General features: G+C 35.3%; 1 protein-coding gene across 1 annotated transcript in view; it reads left to right on the top strand.

Annotated features, from left to right (window-relative positions):
- Positions 1-20,418, top strand: part of MS3_00001659 (uncharacterized protein) — a 34,110-nt gene extending 13,692 nt beyond the window's left edge. The window contains exons 5-11 of the mRNA XM_051209129.1: positions 2,395-2,592; positions 4,587-4,715; positions 8,877-9,059; positions 10,912-11,058; positions 12,770-12,811; positions 14,397-14,534; positions 19,366-20,418. Coding sequence (XP_051074558.1) covers positions 2,395-2,592; positions 4,587-4,715; positions 8,877-9,059; positions 10,912-11,058; positions 12,770-12,811; positions 14,397-14,534; positions 19,366-19,472 — 944 coding nt within the window. The 3' untranslated portion in view covers positions 19,473-20,418. The remainder of the gene's footprint in view (positions 1-2,394; positions 2,593-4,586; positions 4,716-8,876; positions 9,060-10,911; positions 11,059-12,769; positions 12,812-14,396; positions 14,535-19,365) is intronic.
- Positions 20,419-21,002: the final 584 nt, after the last annotated feature.

The following is a 21,002-nucleotide window of genomic DNA, read 5'->3' as shown; positions in this document are numbered from 1 at the left end:
TCTAATATTACTGGACCAAAGCTATTATTGCCATTCAAAATATTTAAACACAACAGAATGAGTTACTCGTCAGATGTCGGGTGTGTAGTCAATAATTAAGATGTTTATCGTTAACCTTAGCGTCTAGATTCTTATATGCAGAATATAGCAAATTATAATAATACAAATGTATCAATTTAGATCCCTAGTAATAATAGATTTTCAGTGAAAAGATATGGATAAATAAAAGTGTGCTAAAAAGAATTATTAGTCCTTAATGTACTACTTCAAATGATGCAAAATATTTTGATTATTGAGAAGGAATTTACCACAGATTAACATCAATTGAACGACTATTATATAATAAGGAGCGAGAATTCTATCTGATAGTCCTTGATTTCTAATAGCTTATTAGTTTAAATCAATCCGTGACAAATAAATTTCCACAATCAACTAACTATACACGATCGCACTTTCATTTAAAAAGTCACCAAACATTAAAATCATGATATTTGGTGAAAAAAAAGTTATACTTAGATAATTTTATACACGTACTTCTCATTCCTAATTTAAAAGTAACAAACGAATTGAGCATAAAACTAGTAATTCATCACTTTTGTTATATTTTTTAACAAAACACTTGAAATTTGTAACACGTATAAGATAATAATAAGATTATAAATATTTATTAAGGACTGTTCAATAGAGTAACGACTGGAATACTTAGATAAGAAGTTTCGTCCAAATTTGATCGAATAGTTTCACAGTCTTTGGGCGCCGAGTTAATGTGAGACATTAAAGAGGAAGAATGTATTTGTAAAATCTCAGCGAAAGAATTTGAAGTAAATCCAATGTTTCGGCTAGCAATCTGGTCCAAGCTTTTTCAAGGAAATATAATCAAACATCAAAATTATCGAATATAATTAAGTACATGGTTCGCCGGTTTGCTGTATAATGAATAAGTTATCCAATCAACGTTAATAATGTTTAAAGTAGGTATTTACATTAGTGTGTAAGAGACATGAGGTGTGAAACGAAAAGTGTTAAGATAACAGATTGTGTGTATACGTAAGTGAGAAGAAGAAATTTCATTCATTATATATTGTGTTCGGTCGGCGAATATTAAGAAAATAATTGCAATTGTAATTGAAAGTTCGCATTATTTTTAGTGTTCCAGTCAATTGTTTAACATATTCAGATAAGGTAACTGATTTGAACCGTTGAATGTAATATCTGTTAATTAGTTAATGCGATATAGATAGAGTGGAATAAGAAATTCAGGTTTACTTATTAATTATTAGTTGCCATCGGACAGCTGGTTGTATTCCATCTCTCCTATTAATACCGTTTGGATTAGCCCATATATGTAGGGCTTCAGCTGTTAGTCTTTCTTTGTAAGAATTAAAGTATTTTGAAGGATTCTTGTGCCATTGGACCACATTGCCAGGCAAAACGTTGGATTTAATTCAAATTCTTTCGCTGGGATAAAACAAATACATTCTTCCTCTTTAACTGGAACACTTATTTTTTTTTAAAAACATGACTATACTTGTGTTATAACTTGTAGCCTGAGTGCCCTGCTAATGCATACGTAACGATACCGCCAATTAGAGAGCAGTGACTTATCGATCGGATCAATGATGCGTAAACCCGTATGAGCAGTCTAGAGTCCTCATTGTTCCTGCCTCCTGCCTAGCCCAGTCAGTTAAGTTCAGAACATCACTCTCAGCCTCTGCAATATGAATCATGTATTTCAAACATACTCTGTTTATATACCAATCAAACAGACCACATCGTACCATAAAATAAGAAACAACATTTGTACAAGATTTGGCCAAATGTGGCTGTGAATGTGGGAGGTAATGATTAATAGACGGGGAATAATTCAAGAATGGAAAGTTGTATAACAACAGTTCATAGGTTAAAACAAAGCTTATGATAAGAGAGACATAAATATGAATAGTTTAGTTAATTAACAATTATACGATAAAAATATACGCATAGTATTGATCCATAAATGGATCCCTAAAATTACCATTCATTATGCTTATCGGGAACTAACAAATTGAAAGCTTGAAACATACATCATAATATTAAACACTATTTATTTATGCATTCACTTACTGATGTTCCTTTCGAAACTGTATTAGAAACAACAGTATCACTCTAACCATTTTATATGTTCGAACTGATGACTGACAATTTTAATAAATATTGTATTGTCCTAAAAAAGCTTCATTATTACTCAATGAATTTCTTTCCAAAGTCAATGTAATTTATAATCCAATACAATTTAACTTCTAATGTAATTATTTATTACTTTACTAAGGTTTGATTCAAACTTTAAACCATATTTATAAGTTACTGTGCATTTTCTTTCTAATAATAATATTGTTGAATTATATTTATTTACAGTCCCTCCAATCATTATTAAATCTCCTGTTCCATACTTAAAAGTTGATGAAGGTTCATCACTTGAACTAAATTGTCTAGCGACAGGAAATCCACCACCTCAAGTAACATGGAAAGTGTTTTCCAATCCACTATTAAAAGATGATAAAACTGATCGAAAATTATTATCAATTCCTGATGCATTTTCTGGATTAGGTGTCCGTAAGTTATCAAGTTTATGTATTTATTTAAACTAATATTTAATGTAAATTGGATAAGCATAAAACGATTTGCAGAGATGAAATAAATTTATGATATTGCAGGCCTTCTTATCAGACAGTTTAAATAGTTCAAAATGACGATACATAACAGAAATAGAAGTGAAAAATCAAACTATTTCTAATGTTTAATTTGATTTTAATCAAAACCAATAGGAGTTAATTCTTATTATTAAACGCAATTCATTTGTTGGATATGCTGTCCAGTTTTCAGTGATTCAATGGTTTTCCATCTGATATCACTTTATACAAATACATCTTAGTATTGATTTTGCGAAGAGCAATAGAAAGTGTTGATATTAACAGAGTAATTATTTGTTACTACAGTAATCTGGCATGTTTTATTGAGTCTAATATATACAAATATTAAATAGAGACTTGTTTAATTAACTGTCTAAAAATTGAGTCGGTTGAATATTACCTACCGTACGAAGAAATGACTGAAATACTAGATAATATAATTACTCTCATCAGTAAGGAATGCCTACTACGTTTTTGATCTTTCAATTTGTTTTAAGAGTTACTCCTAGTTTATTAGAGCGATTGTTCTCATTTTCCCATTTCGGTATTGTATCCATAGTATAGTATCCATAGTCTGTACAACTTTGATAAGATTATAAGTGTTAAAATGAGGTTACCTTTTTGTACGCAAAGTTTAACAATGTTATTTCATTATCTGCACATATTTTAGTGTATTTATGTAATCAGGTGATAAATCGTTTGAAATATTTTCAGGAAACCTTAGTAGTCAACACTAAAAAATATACTTAATAAATAAATTTTCTTCCCTGTTTCAAATAAAATACCATGATTATGGCAGACAAATGTTAAACTATCAATATTTATGTACATTATGCTCAGTCCAAAATGATGCTATTGCTCTTAAATCATATTACATAAAGATCACTGAAATCATATTAAGTAGTTGTATGTTTATTAAATGATTAATATTTAACAATTTTTTATTACATACACATAGTTCCCTTTATCATTTTGAAAAGAGCAAGAACAAACATTCTAGCAGAATAGCATGAATTCATTTTTATTTCGTTGGTTCTCGTCAGCTGCTTACAACCTGTGATATTTAAAATCATAATTAATGGGTTTAAATTACTTACATAAAAGAGTTTGATTGGAAGTTATATTAAAGACATATTCATATAGTATAGCAAGGGTGTAAATAGATTTAATAGACTGAATATTGTAAATATAAACCTTATGTGATGAAAGAACATTCAACAACATTGTTGTGACAACAGTTCAAACGGTTAGAAACAAATAAACCTTGATAGGAATAACATGACTAGACTTCAGTTGATAAAATAAGATAGTTGGAATATTAATCACCAAGGCAAGGAAAGATTAATAACCATCTCCTTTTGAACACATAAATCAGGCTTTTGGCGCCTGATAGCAACTGCTTCAGCAAACTTCAGAAGACTGGAGTTTGGATGCTTACTAATCACCTTGAATGATTGTAGGGTGTCAACATGATGGCCTGTGTCAAGGAGATGTTTAGTGATTGCACTATTTAGAGTCTTTCTTTCTCTTATTCTGAGGCTTTTTGGGACATGTTCAAAAAATCTGAGATGTGCCCTCCTTTCTGTTCGGCCAATGTAGCTGTTTTGGCAGGTACATGTAAATTTATAAATACAATTGGCGGTAACATGAAAAGGATGCTTATCAACCTTTGATTGAGTTATTGAACATGTTTTATACAGAATTAGAAGTTTGGCCGCCGGATAAGTTCTGGCTAGCGCAGTATTCAGTCTCCAGTTGATTGTGTTTGCAACCTCGTCACCTTTGAAGTTAAGACTTATAGTTATTGGTTTTTTATTGACATTTCGTCTCTATAATTTTTACTTTTGGTAATACAAAATAATACCGAGATTTCGCCTATTATGATTCCATCTTACTTCATTCCTTACACATACACAGCTATTAATCATCATAACGGCACTCTGATTATTGGTAAATTACACAGGAAAATGAATCAACGTTTTCTGTGTATAGCAGCTAATGGTGTTCAACCGGATGACCAAAGAGAAGTATTCCTATCAGTACGATGTAAGTTATAGTAATTAAAACAAAATCAATTTTAGGATAATCAGTAAAAAAGCATTAATAATACACTGAAAAATCGTTACTTTAGCAACCGATTAACACATCTTTTTAGACTGAATTATCGCTATTCATCAGAGAAAATTTGAGTAAGTTATTTCAGTAAAAGTCACTGGTTCATTAAATTTGAGTTTGGCTCTTTGAATTTGACGTATGAGTAAAGTATTTAGGCAGTTAGAAAATAAATTTTTTCTGTATCATGATAAATGACAGTACTGTTTAGAGTATGATACTTTCCATACTTAAGAAGCAAGTGTCTACATGTATTTAAATCTGCATAAAAGTGTAGTGAAGAATTTATTTACTGAAGAAAGTTATAAGACTATTATGAGCAGAGATGGATGGTGACTAGCAGTGGAGTCCAGAGCGCTCGTTTCGCCTTATTCGGGACTGGTCAGCTGGATGTGTCTGCATCCCAGAATTGATGTTCACTCAGGGGCTCGAACCCAGTACCGTTCGCACTAAACATCATCGCGTTATCCACTTATCTACTGAGTCCAGCTAACCACTTGTGTGTGCAATGGGGTGACGTTTTAATTCATTTTTGTATTGATTGTTTGAGTTTTCCTATTGATGTTTAAAACTGCAATTGATCAGTCTCTTATTGGCGTATGAGCATCCTGCGCGGATTACCTCGATATTGTCTGAATTCACAAGCATTATGCCAATATGAGATTGATTAAGTTCAGTCCTATGCATCAATGAGAAAACTCAAACAACCAATACAAAAAAGAACTATAGGACTGTTGTTTACTTAAGGAAATAACATTTAATTGGAGGCCATGTTAATCTAGTACTAATACTGTAAATCATGTTGCTTTGGTACAACACTTACTAAAAACAATATTTAAACCCATTTCCTCAACTAAAATAGTTCATATTTGATGAAAATATGATAACTATTAGGAATAAAATAGGAACGGAACTATTCGTAACATACAGTGTTGGTTAATTGCACCCACAAAGTTAAACTTCATAATATTTAGAGCTGAACTAACTGATGCTTGAAACTGTTTCAACAGCTTAAAAATAGATTGTTCAAAAAATATTATAGAAATAAATAAGTTTGATACGATACCCAATAACTAAGCTTGACAGACAGGCCTTAATTGACTGGAGAAGGAGTCACATGCAAGTTAGTTTCCTACAATTGTCAAAATGTTTATCATGTTTATTTTTGGTACATATTGTTGCTTTGTCATCATTTTATTACATGAAAAACTGCTCATTTGGTTAGCAGCTTTGTCTCTTGTTTCTAATCATTCAGGGGCCTAAGTCAATGATATGGTCTCGTGAGTAGCAAACACTTGGCCACATATTATTGAATACATTTATCTATTGACATTCTAACAATATGAAGCCAATTTTAATCTAAACACAGAAAGCATCCTCAACAACAAACACACTAAAGAGAAAAAAATTCAACGATTCAAGGCCATTTATGGATTAAGGTAAACTGAAGATATTCAGAGCTTACATTCTCAATAAATCTTCAAACATATATTCCAATCAGTCAGTCATCTACAAAGCAGAACCAGACATATATGCATCGCTCCAAGATACCACACCTCATTAGCACAACAAGATGAACACCGAATTCATAGAAGTAGTCACTTCAATGATAGTAATCAATGAAAGAGATTATGTATAAACATATAGTACAGGAAGAAAACATTAGATCGTAGAAAGAGAGATATAAAGCAATTTTAATATCACGGTTTAATGGAAGACAAAGAGTGTATACACCCACCCAATTGTGATCGATTCTGAGCCATGTCACCCACAGAATCCAACCACTAGTTACAATAGTCACACAGACTAAAACAAAGTAGTCTGCATCTACCAACATGGTTCAAACTAGAAGTTTGTGACTCCAAGAAATGATGACACGTTTCGGCTTGGCCACCCCTAACTTTCTTCTAACAGTCTCCAACACTTGTCAGCATTGCAACTCGTGGTAAACGACGTTTAAAAATATGTCGGACGTAGCTCAACCAACTCAGTCGATGCAGATTCACCAACTCATCAATTGATTTACCATCATTCCCTAATACTCTGAGTCTAACCTCATTATTACTCACCATTACCCGATGATCCCAGCAGTGCTGGAAATCTTTCTGAAACACATGGAACCAAATACTAGTAACTTACAAGTACCCTCTCTCTATCCCTACTGGCCACGTCTCGCAGCCACAAAATAAAACACAACCAACTGCTGCGTTGTATACTCGACCCTTAATTGATAGACGGATATCTCGCCTTCGCCATAGGTGACGTAAGTTGGCATAAGCCAAACAACCACTTCGAAACCGTGATCACAATTCGTCTGACACCAACCCATTAGGGCTGATCAGATTTCCGAGATAAGTGAAGTTGTCGACGTGTTCGACTACTTCACTCCCTATCCACAGTTCAGGTGTTGACACAGATCAGTCCTGAAGCAACAACTTGCATTTAGAGGGGGAGAAACGCATCCCAAGCATCCTGACATTGTTGCTCAGTGCTACCAAAATACTCTGCATTTTATCAGCGTCTTCACCAAACAGGACTATGCCATTTGTGTATTCTAAGTCAATAAGTGGCCCTCCTCGTAGGAGGTCAATCCCAGAAAATTCAGTCAACGAGAACGTTATTTCCAGCAGTAGGTCTATGATGAAATTGAACAAAAATGGAGATAGTGGACTGCCTCGACGGACAACACTTGAGGTTGAAAAATCAGATGAAAACTTTCCATAAGCACTGACCCGACTGGTAGTGTTCGAGTAAAGAGCCTTCACAAGGTTTATGTACTTCTGAGGAACACTTTTCAATGACAGACACTGACACAGAACCTCTCGGTCTACAGAGTCAAATGCTGCTTTTAAGTCAAGATAAACATTCATTGTCGTACGCCGATAAGCATGTCTGTGTTCTAAGATCTGGCGAATGGTGAATATGTGGTCGATGAAGCCACGACCAGGTTTGAAGTCAGCCTGATTTCCTCGTGTTTGCAATTCACGAGTCTTAGTTAGGCGTCCGACAACAATTGAGGCTGTATTAGTTGAACTAGTCCCTCCATGGTTATCACAAGTTGAATCAGCTGAAGAATTTACCATAAAAATATGGGTCACTATATTTTCATTATATATGCCCCGGTACGGCCGAGAGTGTGGAGAGTCCGCTCTCCCTCTCCAAATGCTCTCACATGGCCACGCGTATATAGCCTCTGCCAGGGAAGTTCTACTCACTGTCTTCTCGTGGCGTGGCTGTTGTTTATGAAAATGAGAGGACGGAAAGCGTATGTCCGGCGCTTTAACCGGATTCCAAAACAATGGTGTACATGGGATCCAGTATCCTGCGGGAACAAATAGCGTATGAACCAATCGTTGGTCACCGGCTATCATGGGACTGCATCTCCTTACAATGATCCACTGCCTCGTGGTTCAGACCTTCAGGTCTAACGCTCCGGGTGTGGCCCCCTAAGGAAACCACCCGCTTCGATTTGGGCATCCGGGCAGTATCACAGCCCTCACACATATTGAATGAGATTTGTGTGGTGCATATGTATTTGTGCCTCCTTGTACCAATATCTATGTGTTAAAATAAATAAATAAATAAATAATAGAATGCAGAACGCACCTTTCGTTTAACTTGAAGCTGTCATCCATCCCAGTTTTGATTGTCATACTGAGACACAAATCCAAGACCCTTCTATTCAAACACCAATACATCATCCACTGAGCTACTGAGTTCAGATAGTTAGTGTTTCAACTCTCTGGTAAAGATACATCTGGTTGGTGAGTACGAAACAGGAAGAAACCTCTGTAATAGATTCCATTGTTAGCCACACACTAAATATACTGAAAACTTTTGACTGAAGACTACTTCGAAACTGTCCGCTCTGAATGCACATATAGCAAAAGGCAGTGATCAGTTGCAGTCCTGCGACGGTGAATCGCAACACTTACTAAACGACCTCAAAATATTGCATTCACCCGAGTTTGAAAATTCAAAATTTTATTCATCCATGATCACATGTAAGAATAAGTACGAAACACTCATAAGCAATAATTGCTATTCTAATTTTTCTTTATAAACATTTAATTGAACCTTTTGTTTGCTCCTCAGTTTCACCAGAAGTCAAAATGACTAATCGTATTATCAAACAAGGCATTGGTATGAATACAGTGTTAACATGTCAAGTCAGTGCACATCCACCTGGATCCATACGATGGCTTTTTAATCATCATTATCCTATAACAGCCACAAGTTGTGATGTTATGACAAATTCAGAGAAGAAATATTGCTTACGTAAGATAATCTAATTATAAATTATTTTGATTGTATTCTTAACAAAATACGATACATTCAACTTAAGATAAGTTATACAAGTAGTCAGTTTATTATCACGTTCATGCAAATATCTTCCCCTTTATTTGATTGCTTTTATTTTAATAATTAATAGAACAACTGTTACATTCAAAACTTATCATTTCTTAACTAATTGGGTTTAAAAATGAAGAACTAATACATGCCTTATTTTTGGCCTTTGTAAAATATTATAATTATGAACTTATAACTGTAGAGCTTGATGATGAAGTTATTGAAAACAATTGTTCGCTCAAATATTCTTCATTTCTGAATATTCTATGGGGATTTTTAAACTGCTAATTGGGTTTAGTTTATATGATTAGTTCAAGTATCATATCTACAGCAAACGGGCTCTCACCTCAAATATTCATTACTATGTATGCAGTACCTTAAGTTCCGTAACTAGTTTGACCAATCAGATTTAGGATAACAGGTCTCGGATTTTGGCGCGAAATTTATTTACCCGTTTGGCCAAACAGCGTCTTGGCATTTTAGCTAATGTCAGTTCGTGATGAAAAACCGTAAATCTAATTCCTTATCTTAACCATTAACTGTGAATGATAATCATTATTCTTTAAAATGCTTTATAACACTCATTTAGCCCTAGTAAGTAGGTAGACACTCTCAAGGTCCCTTTGGCGTCGCTCAAAGGTCGTCCACAAATTAAAGTCTCACCGTTTAACTTCTAAAATAACAAATGAATAAATACAAGGGTCACTTCGTAACCTTGTGATCTATTTAAACAATCTATACTTCAATGGTAACCTTAACTAAATATGATCGAATCTTATTGCAATTAACAAACAAAATTTAGTACTCAAGGCTCGTTTGACCTGTGTACAAAATCAGTGTACAGCTATTAATAAAGAATTCAACAAGACAAGATAACTTGAATTAGAATATCAATAACTATAAAGTGATAATATTTTCAGCATAAATCGTAAGTAATAAGATTATGCATAATAATAATCAATTAAGATTATTTTATGCATTACTAATTAGAAGTGAACCTATCTAATTTTAAGATGGTGGAGAAGATTTGTAGCTCAGGTGGATGATTTTGATGGAGTTTGGTTCTTCTCCGCCATTTCAAAATCATATGAGCGTAGTACGCTTCTCGTTGTTAGAAAATGGGAGAATTCCTCCGAAAGGCAGGCTTCCACTCGAGAACAACTGTATTTTCTCCACTAGTGTCTTCGTTAGCATGTTCTATCAACACGACCAAGCCATCCAGCTCAGATGATAACCAATCTTGAAGCATTTAGGTTCAGTTATTTAATTTATCCTTCTTGAAATTCATTCTGAAAGACAATGACTAAACAGTTTGCGTGATTTACGGAAGTTCAAATATTATTATGTAATAACCCAAGTTAGGAAACTATGTATGGAACTACTCATTATTCGGGATACATGACCTTACACGAGATTAAACTCAAAACTTTCAGGCTTCATATAGAGTGCTCAACCTTAACATGAATCAGCTGGTATCCAATAGTTTTAATTTCAAATTGGATGAAGATGAAAATATAAACCATTCGTTTACATCTCAGTGTTATGATGATTAAGCACTTGCTATGAGACTTCAAGTTCTCAGATTTGATCCTCGATGGAATTGTGTATCTCAAATACTGAGTAAACCTATGCTAGAATGAAGTAACTATCTAGTGATTCTTAGTTTGCAATAGTTGTCTAATTAAAGTTAGTTATTAAACATAATATTAAGATTTATCAACAACTGATTATTTTTAAATACTCATTATTATATTTATACCTAATTTTTCTATAAACCTAGAGGAGCATAGACCACAATCATATAATAGTTTATCAGCAATCACATCAAAATTGGCTATTTTTAATTTAAAAGTAGGAGATTTTGGTGATTATGTTTGTTCAGTTAGTACAATTATGGGTGAATCATTTGGAGTGACAACTTTACAAAGTATGTTATTCATATCATTCTTTAGAAATTTATTTAAATGTCCTTATGTCATTCTCTCTAGTTTAAATATAATTTATAAGTGGTATATAAACTTTTCTCAACTCGATATTTCTGATTATTTAAACTGTTTATAGAGCGTTGATGTCCTTTTATGAAAAAGAAATTCTAATTCAATGAAGGCAATACATGTTGCAAACATTAACAAGGAAGCTATAATGTGTTTTTTAAAATGTAATACACATGATTGAATGTAATTAGTGGGAGATCTTGAACCATATCTTAGCTAAGAATGAGATCAATCAAAAAGATGTACTCACCTTCCTGAAAGAGCTCATTTGTCCTCAAAAATTTAAACTTTCATCAATCTGTGTAACATGCGATTGATTGATAGAGTTTGATCAACACTAGCTACTAGACAACAAGATATTGATTATTGTTTAATGCATCGAAGCTATTCTTAGTAAATTGTTGAAACTTATTTTGTGCCCTACAAGGAAACGTTCATCCGTCTTACTTTTCCCAATTAAATTAATCTTTATTTTATGACATCTTTTTTTAATTCCCTTAATTATATCACCATGAAAATTTTTCGTTTAAGATGTTATTTTTAAGTGAGCAAACTTAATTCATATTATTCTTAGTTCTTGATAAATTCATGAAATCGCTTGACTTTAATCTTATGATCGTTAGTAGCCACTCTGATCGATGTTCTAGAACCTTCTTTTACTGAAATCGGCTTCTCTGAGATTAAGTGTTTTGAACACGAAAATTTCAAAACTATTCTGTAAAACGTCAACATTAAACTTCAGATAGAAGTGAACTATGGGAATTTCTCACCAGGTGACTAGATTGTTTTGTAGGTTATGAATTTGACTGGTTGTTGTTTGTACTTATCCTGTCACAATCTGAATACTTATTTTAATTATCCTTCCCTTAACCAAATTCTCGATCTTGTAGTTGCTTATGGTTTTTCTAATTGGTTGATAAATTGAATCAGTTTTAATTTGTTTATTGAGTGATGACTGGTCTAGGTGCTTGGCTTCAAGAAATTAACTGGTCTTCTTTGCGTTATCTCCGTGAGAGATTTCAGCAGTTTTCCAGTTGAACGTGTATCTGTAACTGTCTACGTGTATTGATATAAGCAAAGATATTACGCGGTGTTTGACATTTAATTAGTGTTCATATAGACGAAGACCAGATGTAAGGAAGTTTTTTTCCTATTTAACGTCTTTCACAGTCATAGAGGTTTATTTTGTGAATGATGTTCGGTTTGCCTTCGTCGTATTTTTGCATAAAACATTGAAATGATTTTCCTGACTTGTAAGTGATGCCTACTGCTAATAGCTCTAATAATCTGGCTGTAATTTTTGATACAATTTCTTAATTTGATATTTTGCTAGATGATGAGTTTGATAAGCAATTTTCAATGAGCTTGCATGGATAACAGATTCTCAAGACTCCAAATGAAATCCTGAGTATACTTAACCGAACATCATCAGCAGAGAATTACAAAACTTTCTACTATGGATTCCAATGAGTCCTTTAGTAAACATTTTTGCCTCTCATAGATTTATCATTATTTTAACACTTCTGGAATCTAAAAGGAACTTTAGGTCATTTAAAAAAATACCCCATTTTCATATTATTTCGTATACTTCTTCGTTGTGTAACTTGAGATATCAAACCTTGAACCTGTTTTTTTAATTTACAGGGTTTAAAACTGAACGTTTTGGCACTGATATAGCACAAATAAGTAAGTTTTTACGCTATCATCATCTAAACATGGGTCCTTATGTTAGGGTGTGTCGTAAAATATTTACAATCCAGATCCCCACGACTCGAATGATTGTAGTCCACTGATTCAATTAGTGTGTTTCTGTCCAAAGACGAAACGAATTCCCACCTGACACTTGACATACCTACGCAGACGTGTAATGTTAGCTGATACAGTAGATTAAAAATGATCAATAGTGGGTTAATCAGGACATAGTATCAATCAATGAAGTTATAAATGTAGATTTGACTCATTTCGCAAGACATAGACCTCCTGGTTGGGGTTCATCCAATACTCGTAATCAACGGTTCGAGATGTTGCACAAAAGTGGTCGCAGTGGTCCATTCCTATTCAGTTTCGCCCTAAATCTATTCTTCCATTGCTTTTCTTCCTTCAAACAATACTTTTCAAGCACAGATCTCCATTACTTTTAATGTGATTTCCTGCACTATAGTTCTCATGGATACTGAAGATAAGTGAAACTTGGATTCAGTCCCTAGTATAACCAACAGATCCTGTCATCGGTCACAGGTTAAAATGATCGAAAAAACTCACCGAAGCTGTTAAGAATAACTTAATAACTTTGTCTGATAATTTTTATTTCGTACCTTCAATGACACCATCCCGTATTTCAACTTGAAATTGTTGTTGGATACACCACTCATTGAAAATAGTCTTAATATAGATCTGTGGAAATCGTAGAATTTTCATAATTTAAGTCACGAAGTTACCATACTCAAATCCTGTTGAAAACCTGGAAGCCCAATATCGTGGGGTGATTGAAGTTAGATATTTACACAGTTGGATTCGGCTCAACGGTCTAGAGGTTAAGCGTTCGACAGTGAGGATCAAGGTTCCGGGTTCAATTCTCGCGTGAACACTAATGAGGAGTCACACACTAGAGCAGGACGGCTGTCCATGGCTTACACGCTTTCAATAGCTAACACTAATTCGTGACTCAAAGAGTGGGAATTAATCTTAATAATTTACTAGCTAGAAATCTTATGTCTTGAGTGAGATACGTACTATTTGGGACTCTTACAGTGGGTTGGAGCGAATTTTCAATATTACCTGTTTTTCAAGTAACCATTTCAACAATGTTTACCATCGAAGAAAATTACCTGTAGTAAAATAACCACCAGCGATCCAGGTTTAGTATTCAATAATGACTGGTAAGTGTTATAAAAGATAGTAATAGTAATGACATTTATTCATTTAGCAAATGCGGATCTATGTACTTATATCTAAGCCCCAACGTTTGTGTAAGGACTAATGAAAATGAACAGTTTCTTAAAGCGAAATAGATCGAACGAGGTTTGAACCCACGATAGTTGGTCGCCTTACTCATTAAGCGATGGAGCCACAATTATCTATATTTTATTGTCAAGCGTTCCTTGAAATTTACTCGTCCAAAAAATCTCAGAAGAATTGAATTCATCATACTTAAATTAATTAGACATAAGGTCACAATAATAAAAATTATTCTAGTTCTTAGTCAATAAATAAACTGACCCCTTTCTTTGATATATCTCCTAGTTTACATTTCTACATATATTCTTTTTAGTGCATCAAAAACAAATTGAAAGATTATCGGATAAACAGGTTGCTCGTGACAGGATATCCAACTCTGATGATAATTATTATAATAAATACTTAAAACAGACTGGATTTTCAGAAAATAAAGTTTATCCAAGACCAATAGGTGAGTTTATAAACATAACTCCGTTTATAGATTTCCAATCATATTCTTTTTGATGCTGTTGTGTTCTGTGTGATGGATTCTGTAATTGCGTAGCTTTAATTGTCACTCAAGACAATGCTATAAAGAGCGACAGTAGAAGCTTCTCAATTGAACTATTTAGTTTAAAGAACTTAAAATCATCAAAAACATTCATGTGTCACTTCAGAATAAGATAATGCTCTTTTATTGTGTTTTTTGTCCATTAAATTTACATTATTGTAGTATTATAAAATGTTTTGAATTTTCAGAAAGTTTTTTAGTCCAAAACCCATTCAACATTACTCCACCTAATCAATCAGATTTAAGAAATAAAGTAAATCCACCAACTCATTCCAAACTGAAATCGTTTGACTTCTGCAATCAAATATTCCTCTGAAGTTTCATACAGTGAATTCAGAAAGTCTTTAATTGCTTGTATGGTTGACCTTTTCAGATTGACTTTATTTATTTGACTATTCATTGACTGAGTGAAAATTGGTATTATGGTTTTTCCAGCCAGTCATACGCAACGTAGAACCAGGTACATATGTGCATCGGTTCACGCTGCCATACCTCATTAGCACAGCGAGATAAAGTTATCAAGAAAAATCCCAGATTTCTAAAATTAATAACAGTATCAATAGTAGTAAACATTAAGTATAGAAGAAGAAAGGACAGTCTCCTATGCTAATTCGATTGCATTGGTCGAAATGTAACGTTCCTATTAATGTGATTAAACATTATATGCACTGTTTTAATGGTATTTAGTGCATAGATTAGTAACCGAAGTGAAATTAAACGATATAATTCCACTAACACGGGATTACACACGGATGACACCAACTGCTTACTAATGGTCAATCACTATGAATATATAAGTCCCATAAGAGATCATCCACAGTCCAAATATCCTATCGGAACTGTTTTGGTGTAGCACTGAGGAACGCAACTCTGCCTGTAGCTCTTCTAAGTTACTGCCGGTCCCAAGCATGGGTAAAAGAGGATGGGTGAGTATGGAGTCAGCATACCCATCCCATAGGAAACAAACTTGCCGAAAAATGCCAACCAGAATAAATAAATGAAACCATTTAAACTCTATCCTCCAAGTTGAAGGATCATCATTCAGAAGAATTGTGACGCCCCATGGTGAGAGCCGAGATTCTTTGCGATTCACGAGGCTGATACCCTTCTAACAACCAGAGAAACAACTTTTTATAAGTAATTGGAATGTCAGGATAATGTGGGACACCGGGAGGACCAGTCAAATAGCAACGGAAATGAGGTGATACAACTTTGACAGTGCTCGGAATCATTGAAACCCGTTGGACCCAAGCTGGACATAAAAGTTAGATTCGGGAGAGATGCTGCTGAAGATGCCACAGGTATTCGGAGTTCGACAACGCTTTAACCAGTAACACCTTCTAATAAGAGTCGTACCCACCAAGTGAAATAAAAAGACAGAAGTGAAGAGGTTGGAAGATATATTTGATAGGCTATCAATATATCGAGGATCGTCTGATCCATTCTGACTAGCGACTGCAGCGGTTGTTGAGCACGGCGTTCCCACTCGTGATTTGGTGCGGATGCATGACCGAGAGCCTTCAGCTAGGTGAGTCCATTAAAACTAATGTGGTCAGCATCCAATTTCGAAAACTTACGGAGCTATTTATTTTGGGAATTTATTTACCACTACACTGCTGTACTCTGATCAAAAGGAAGAAAATGCCTCACACACACAACGAGTTGCACTGTTGTTGTCCAAGGAGGCACGAGATACACTTATAGGATGAGGATCTCGTGGATCAAGAATCATCAAAGCATCCTTCAAAACAAAGAAGGAAGGGAATCACAATGAATGTTATCCAGTGTTATGCACCCACCAATGATAGCTACGAAGAAGATAAAGATCAGTTTTGTAAAAGGATGCAATCAATCTGTTATGACTGTGATAAATGCTGCTGATTAAAAGGTAGCGAGTTATTGATCAGACCAAAGACTCACAAACACGTAGAACGGCCTGGGGTTCTGATTGGTCCCGCTTCCCTGTCTAGCCCAGCCGGTTAAGTCCAGAACACAAGTTTCAGCCTCGGATATATGAATCATTATATTTCAAACACACTCTGTTTATATACTAATCAAGCAGACCACATCGTACCATAAAATAGAAAATAACATAGTACAATATTGACCAGTAGGAAAATGACACGTGAAATAAGCACTGACCAATAAGAGAATAATACCATCTCCAAGTCCAAGAATAGCATTAGACTTAATAGAATAATTTTTGAGATATATTCCTGAATATCCCAACACAATCATGGCGACGTGTCGAGGAAACGACCTCACCATCCTAATGGGGAACTTAAACGCCAAAGTCGGAATGGCCAACAAAGGGTATTAAAATATCACGGGACGACATGGACTGGGAGAAAGGAACGAAAATGGGGAAAGATTTGCAAATTTATGTGAGTTCAACAGAATGGTTTTAGGCAGCACAATATTCCCGCACAAACACATACAAAAAGCTACATGGGTCTCACCGGACCACACCACGGAGAATCAGATAGATCACATTTGTATCAATAAAAAATTCCAAAGGACAATTGAGGATATGAGAACCAAGAGAGGAGCTGACATAGCTTCAGATCACCACCTGGTGGTGGCCAAGATGAAACTGAAGCTAAAAAAACACTGAACAGCTGGGGAAACAGCATTAAAAAGGTTTAATGCATCGTCCCTTCGAGATACTAACAAACTCAATCAATTCAAGATAACTCTCAACAACAGGTTTCAAGCCTTACAGGATCTAGTAAGGGAAGAAACTACTATGGAGGAAAACTGGAAAGGTATCAAATAATCACTAAATCCAACATGTCAGGAGATTCTGGGCCGCAAGAAGCATCAACATAATGAATAGATCGCCATCGAAACCCTAGATAAGATTCAGGAAAGGAAGAACGACAGTACAGCGATTAACAACAGCCGAACAAGAACAGAGAGAATCAATGCACAAGCTGAATACACAGAAGCAAATAGGAAAGTGAAAAAAGCATTAGAACTGACAAGCAGAAATATGTGGAATGCCTAGTAACAACAGCGGAAAAAGCTGTAAGTGAAGGAAATATGAGACAGCTATATGATACAATGAGGAAACTAGCAGGGAAATATAGTAAACCAGAGAGACCGGTCATGGACAATGAAAGTAAGCCAATCACTTAGATTCAGGGACAGAGGAACAGACAAGTGAAATATTTCGAGGAACCCTTGAATAGGCCAGTCTCATTGAACCCTCTGGACATCGAAGCACCACCTACAGACCGTCCTATAGCCGTCACTCCACCAACGACCGAATAAATCAGGATGGCCATAGGACAAATCAAGAGTGAGAAAGCAGTAGGACCAGACAATATACCAACCGAATCACTTAAGTCATACAGAAGTAACTGCAAAGAAGCTCCGCATTTTATTCAAGAAGATTTAGGAGGAAGAACAAGTGACAACGGACTGGAAAGAAGAATATCTCATCAAGATTCCTAAGAAAGATCTGGGCAAATGTGAAAAATATAGAGGCATCACACTACTATCTGTACCAGTAAAAGGTTTCAACAGTGTTGCTGAACCGGATGAAAGATGCAGTAGACGCCCAACTTCGAGATAAACAGACTGGATTCTGTAAGGATCGGTTGTGCACAGACCAAATCGCGACACTATGGATCATCGTCGAACAACCATTTGAGTGGAACTCGTCACCATACATCAACTTCATTGACTATGAGAAGGCGTTTGACAGTGTAGATAGGAGAACATTATGGAAACTTCTTCGACACTACGGAGTTCCTGAGAGGATTGTCAACATCACACGGAATTCGTACGACGGACTACAGTGCAAAGTCGTGCATGGAGGTCAGCTGACAGACAGTTGTCTACGCAAGATACTCAATGTCCGTTGGCTGGATACCACCAGAAACAGCCTACTGTGGAAGAGAACAAACCAGCTTCCAGCTGAAGAGGAAATAAGGAAAAAACGCTGGAAGTGGACAGGATATGCATTGCAGGAACCATTAAACTGCAACAGTCGGCAAGAGCTAACTTTAGATCCTGAAGGGAAATGGAAAAGAGGAAGATAAGGAATACGTTGCGTCGGGAATTAGAGGCAGACATCAACAGAATGAATAGCAACTGGAAAGGATTGCCCAGGACAGAGTTGGATAAAGAATGCTGGTGGGCGACCTATGCTTGTCCACAAGGGTTAACATGCGTCCGTAAGCAAGTACTGTGTAATGTGGATTTGAACCCCACAATGAGAACCAGTCCACTTGAAATCCCAGAGAATTTTCGCAAAGGAGTTCCAATTAATATGAAAACTAGGTCTAGGGTTTCCTGCCAATGGAAGTCGACCACCTAACACTAAAAGGTGCTTTAGTTTGACGATATATGATTTTCATCCATACTACTCGAGCTCCCGATTTTGGGGTTTTTTGTGCCATTTCCCCGAAATATGCCAAATTTTCCCCGAAATTGGGAGCTCGGGTATATGCACTGAGAAATAACTCCTATCTTATGACAAGTAGTTTTCATATCTACGGTATTATCATATATTTTTCCGTAAACATGATTTTTTTCAACTTTAATCTCTAGAGAAACCTTATGTACTTATTTGTCATGATGCATAGTATTGTAATAAAACGACTTTGTGTTATAGACCGACTCAGTACTCGAATAGTACTAACTAGTGATCTTTTTTATAACTAATATATATTTTAAACCAAGTTTACTTGAAATACTGAGTCTTTTTACCGGACATTTTGTTTAGATACTCAAAATGCTGCTGCGAATGCTACATTAACTGTTCAGCTGTATATAAAACTGCTACTGTTGTTCAACATGATGACTGTTATTCCATACTTTTTATATTTTTAAAAAGATATATATGGAATTAAGTTATATAATCTAATAAATGGTTGTATTTTGGTTCCTGCATGTTTGTAAATAGTGAAAAAACACATGATAAAGCATTCTTGACTTTTTTGAATAAATTCTAAAGTTCATTCAATCTTTTAAAAGAGCATTTTGATTAGAATGGATTAGTATATAATGATTCTAAATATATTCATGAAAGGATAAAAACTCATCAACACCAGAAAATGCGGCGTACGTGGCTTAATCTCCTATTCTTTTTCACTAGAACAGTTTTACTTAACATGCCAAAAAAATAACACGACAGGAAATCATATTCTACAACAAACTATAGTACTATCATCCTTAACACTATGGTAATGATAACTATTTAATAACGACTTACTGATTACAACGAGTGTGATTTAGATGCTCGATTCCCATCTGGACAACTAAGTATATTACTACCGCTCATATTACAAGTATGCTCATAGACTGAACAGTACGGAAATCTGTGCTTGGTTAATAGCTTTCTTCCAAATTACCAGTTAGTCAGTCATCTACAAAGCAGAACCAGACATATATGCATCGCTCCAAGATACCACACCTCATTAGCACAACAAGATGAACACCGAATTCATAGAAGTAGTCACTTCAATGATAGTAATCAATGAAAGAGATTATGTATAAACATATAGTACAGGAAGAAAACATTAGATCGTAGAAAGAGAGATATAAAGCAATTTTAATATCACGGTTTAATGGAAGACAAAGAGTGTATACACCCACCCAATTGTGATCGATTCTGAGCCATGTCACCCACAGAATCCAACCACTAGTTACAATAGTCACACAGACTAAAACAAAGTAGTCTGCATCTACCAACATGGTTCAAACTAGAAGTTTGTGACTCCAAGAAATGATGACACGTTTCGGCTTGGCAACCCCTAACTTTCTTCTAACAGTCTCCAACACTTGTCAGCATTGCAACTCGTGGTAAACGACGTTTAAAAATATGTCGGACGTAGCTCAACCAACTCAGTCGATGCAGATTCACCAACTCATCAATTGATTTACCATCATTCCCTAATACTCTGAGTCTAACCTCATTATTACTCACCATTACCCGATGATCCCAGCAGTGCTGGAAATCTTTCTGAAACACATGGAACCAAATACTAGTAACTTACAAGTACCCTCTCTCTATCCCTACTGGCCACGTCTCGCAGCCACAAAATAAAACACAACCAACTGCTGCGTTGTATACTCGACCCTTAATTGATAGACGGATATCTCGCCTTCGCCATAGGTGACGTAAGTTGGCATAAGCCAAACAACCACTTCGAAACCGTGATCACAATTCGTCTGACACCAACCCATTAGGGCTGATCAGATTTCCGAGATAAGTGAAGTTGTCGACGTGTTCGACTACTTCACTCCCTATCCACAGTTCAGGTGTTGACACAGATCAGTCCTGAAGCAACAACTTGCATTTAGAGGGGAGAAACGCATCCCAAGCATCCTGACATTGTTGCTCAGTGCTACCAAAATACT

This window comes from Schistosoma haematobium, chromosome 1, assembly GCF_000699445.3.
Source record: "Schistosoma haematobium chromosome 1, whole genome shotgun sequence".
Taxonomy (NCBI): Eukaryota; Metazoa; Platyhelminthes; class Trematoda; order Strigeidida; family Schistosomatidae; genus Schistosoma; species Schistosoma haematobium.
Note: the sequence above shows the minus strand (reverse complement) of the source record. Positions and strands in the feature narration are given on the sequence as shown.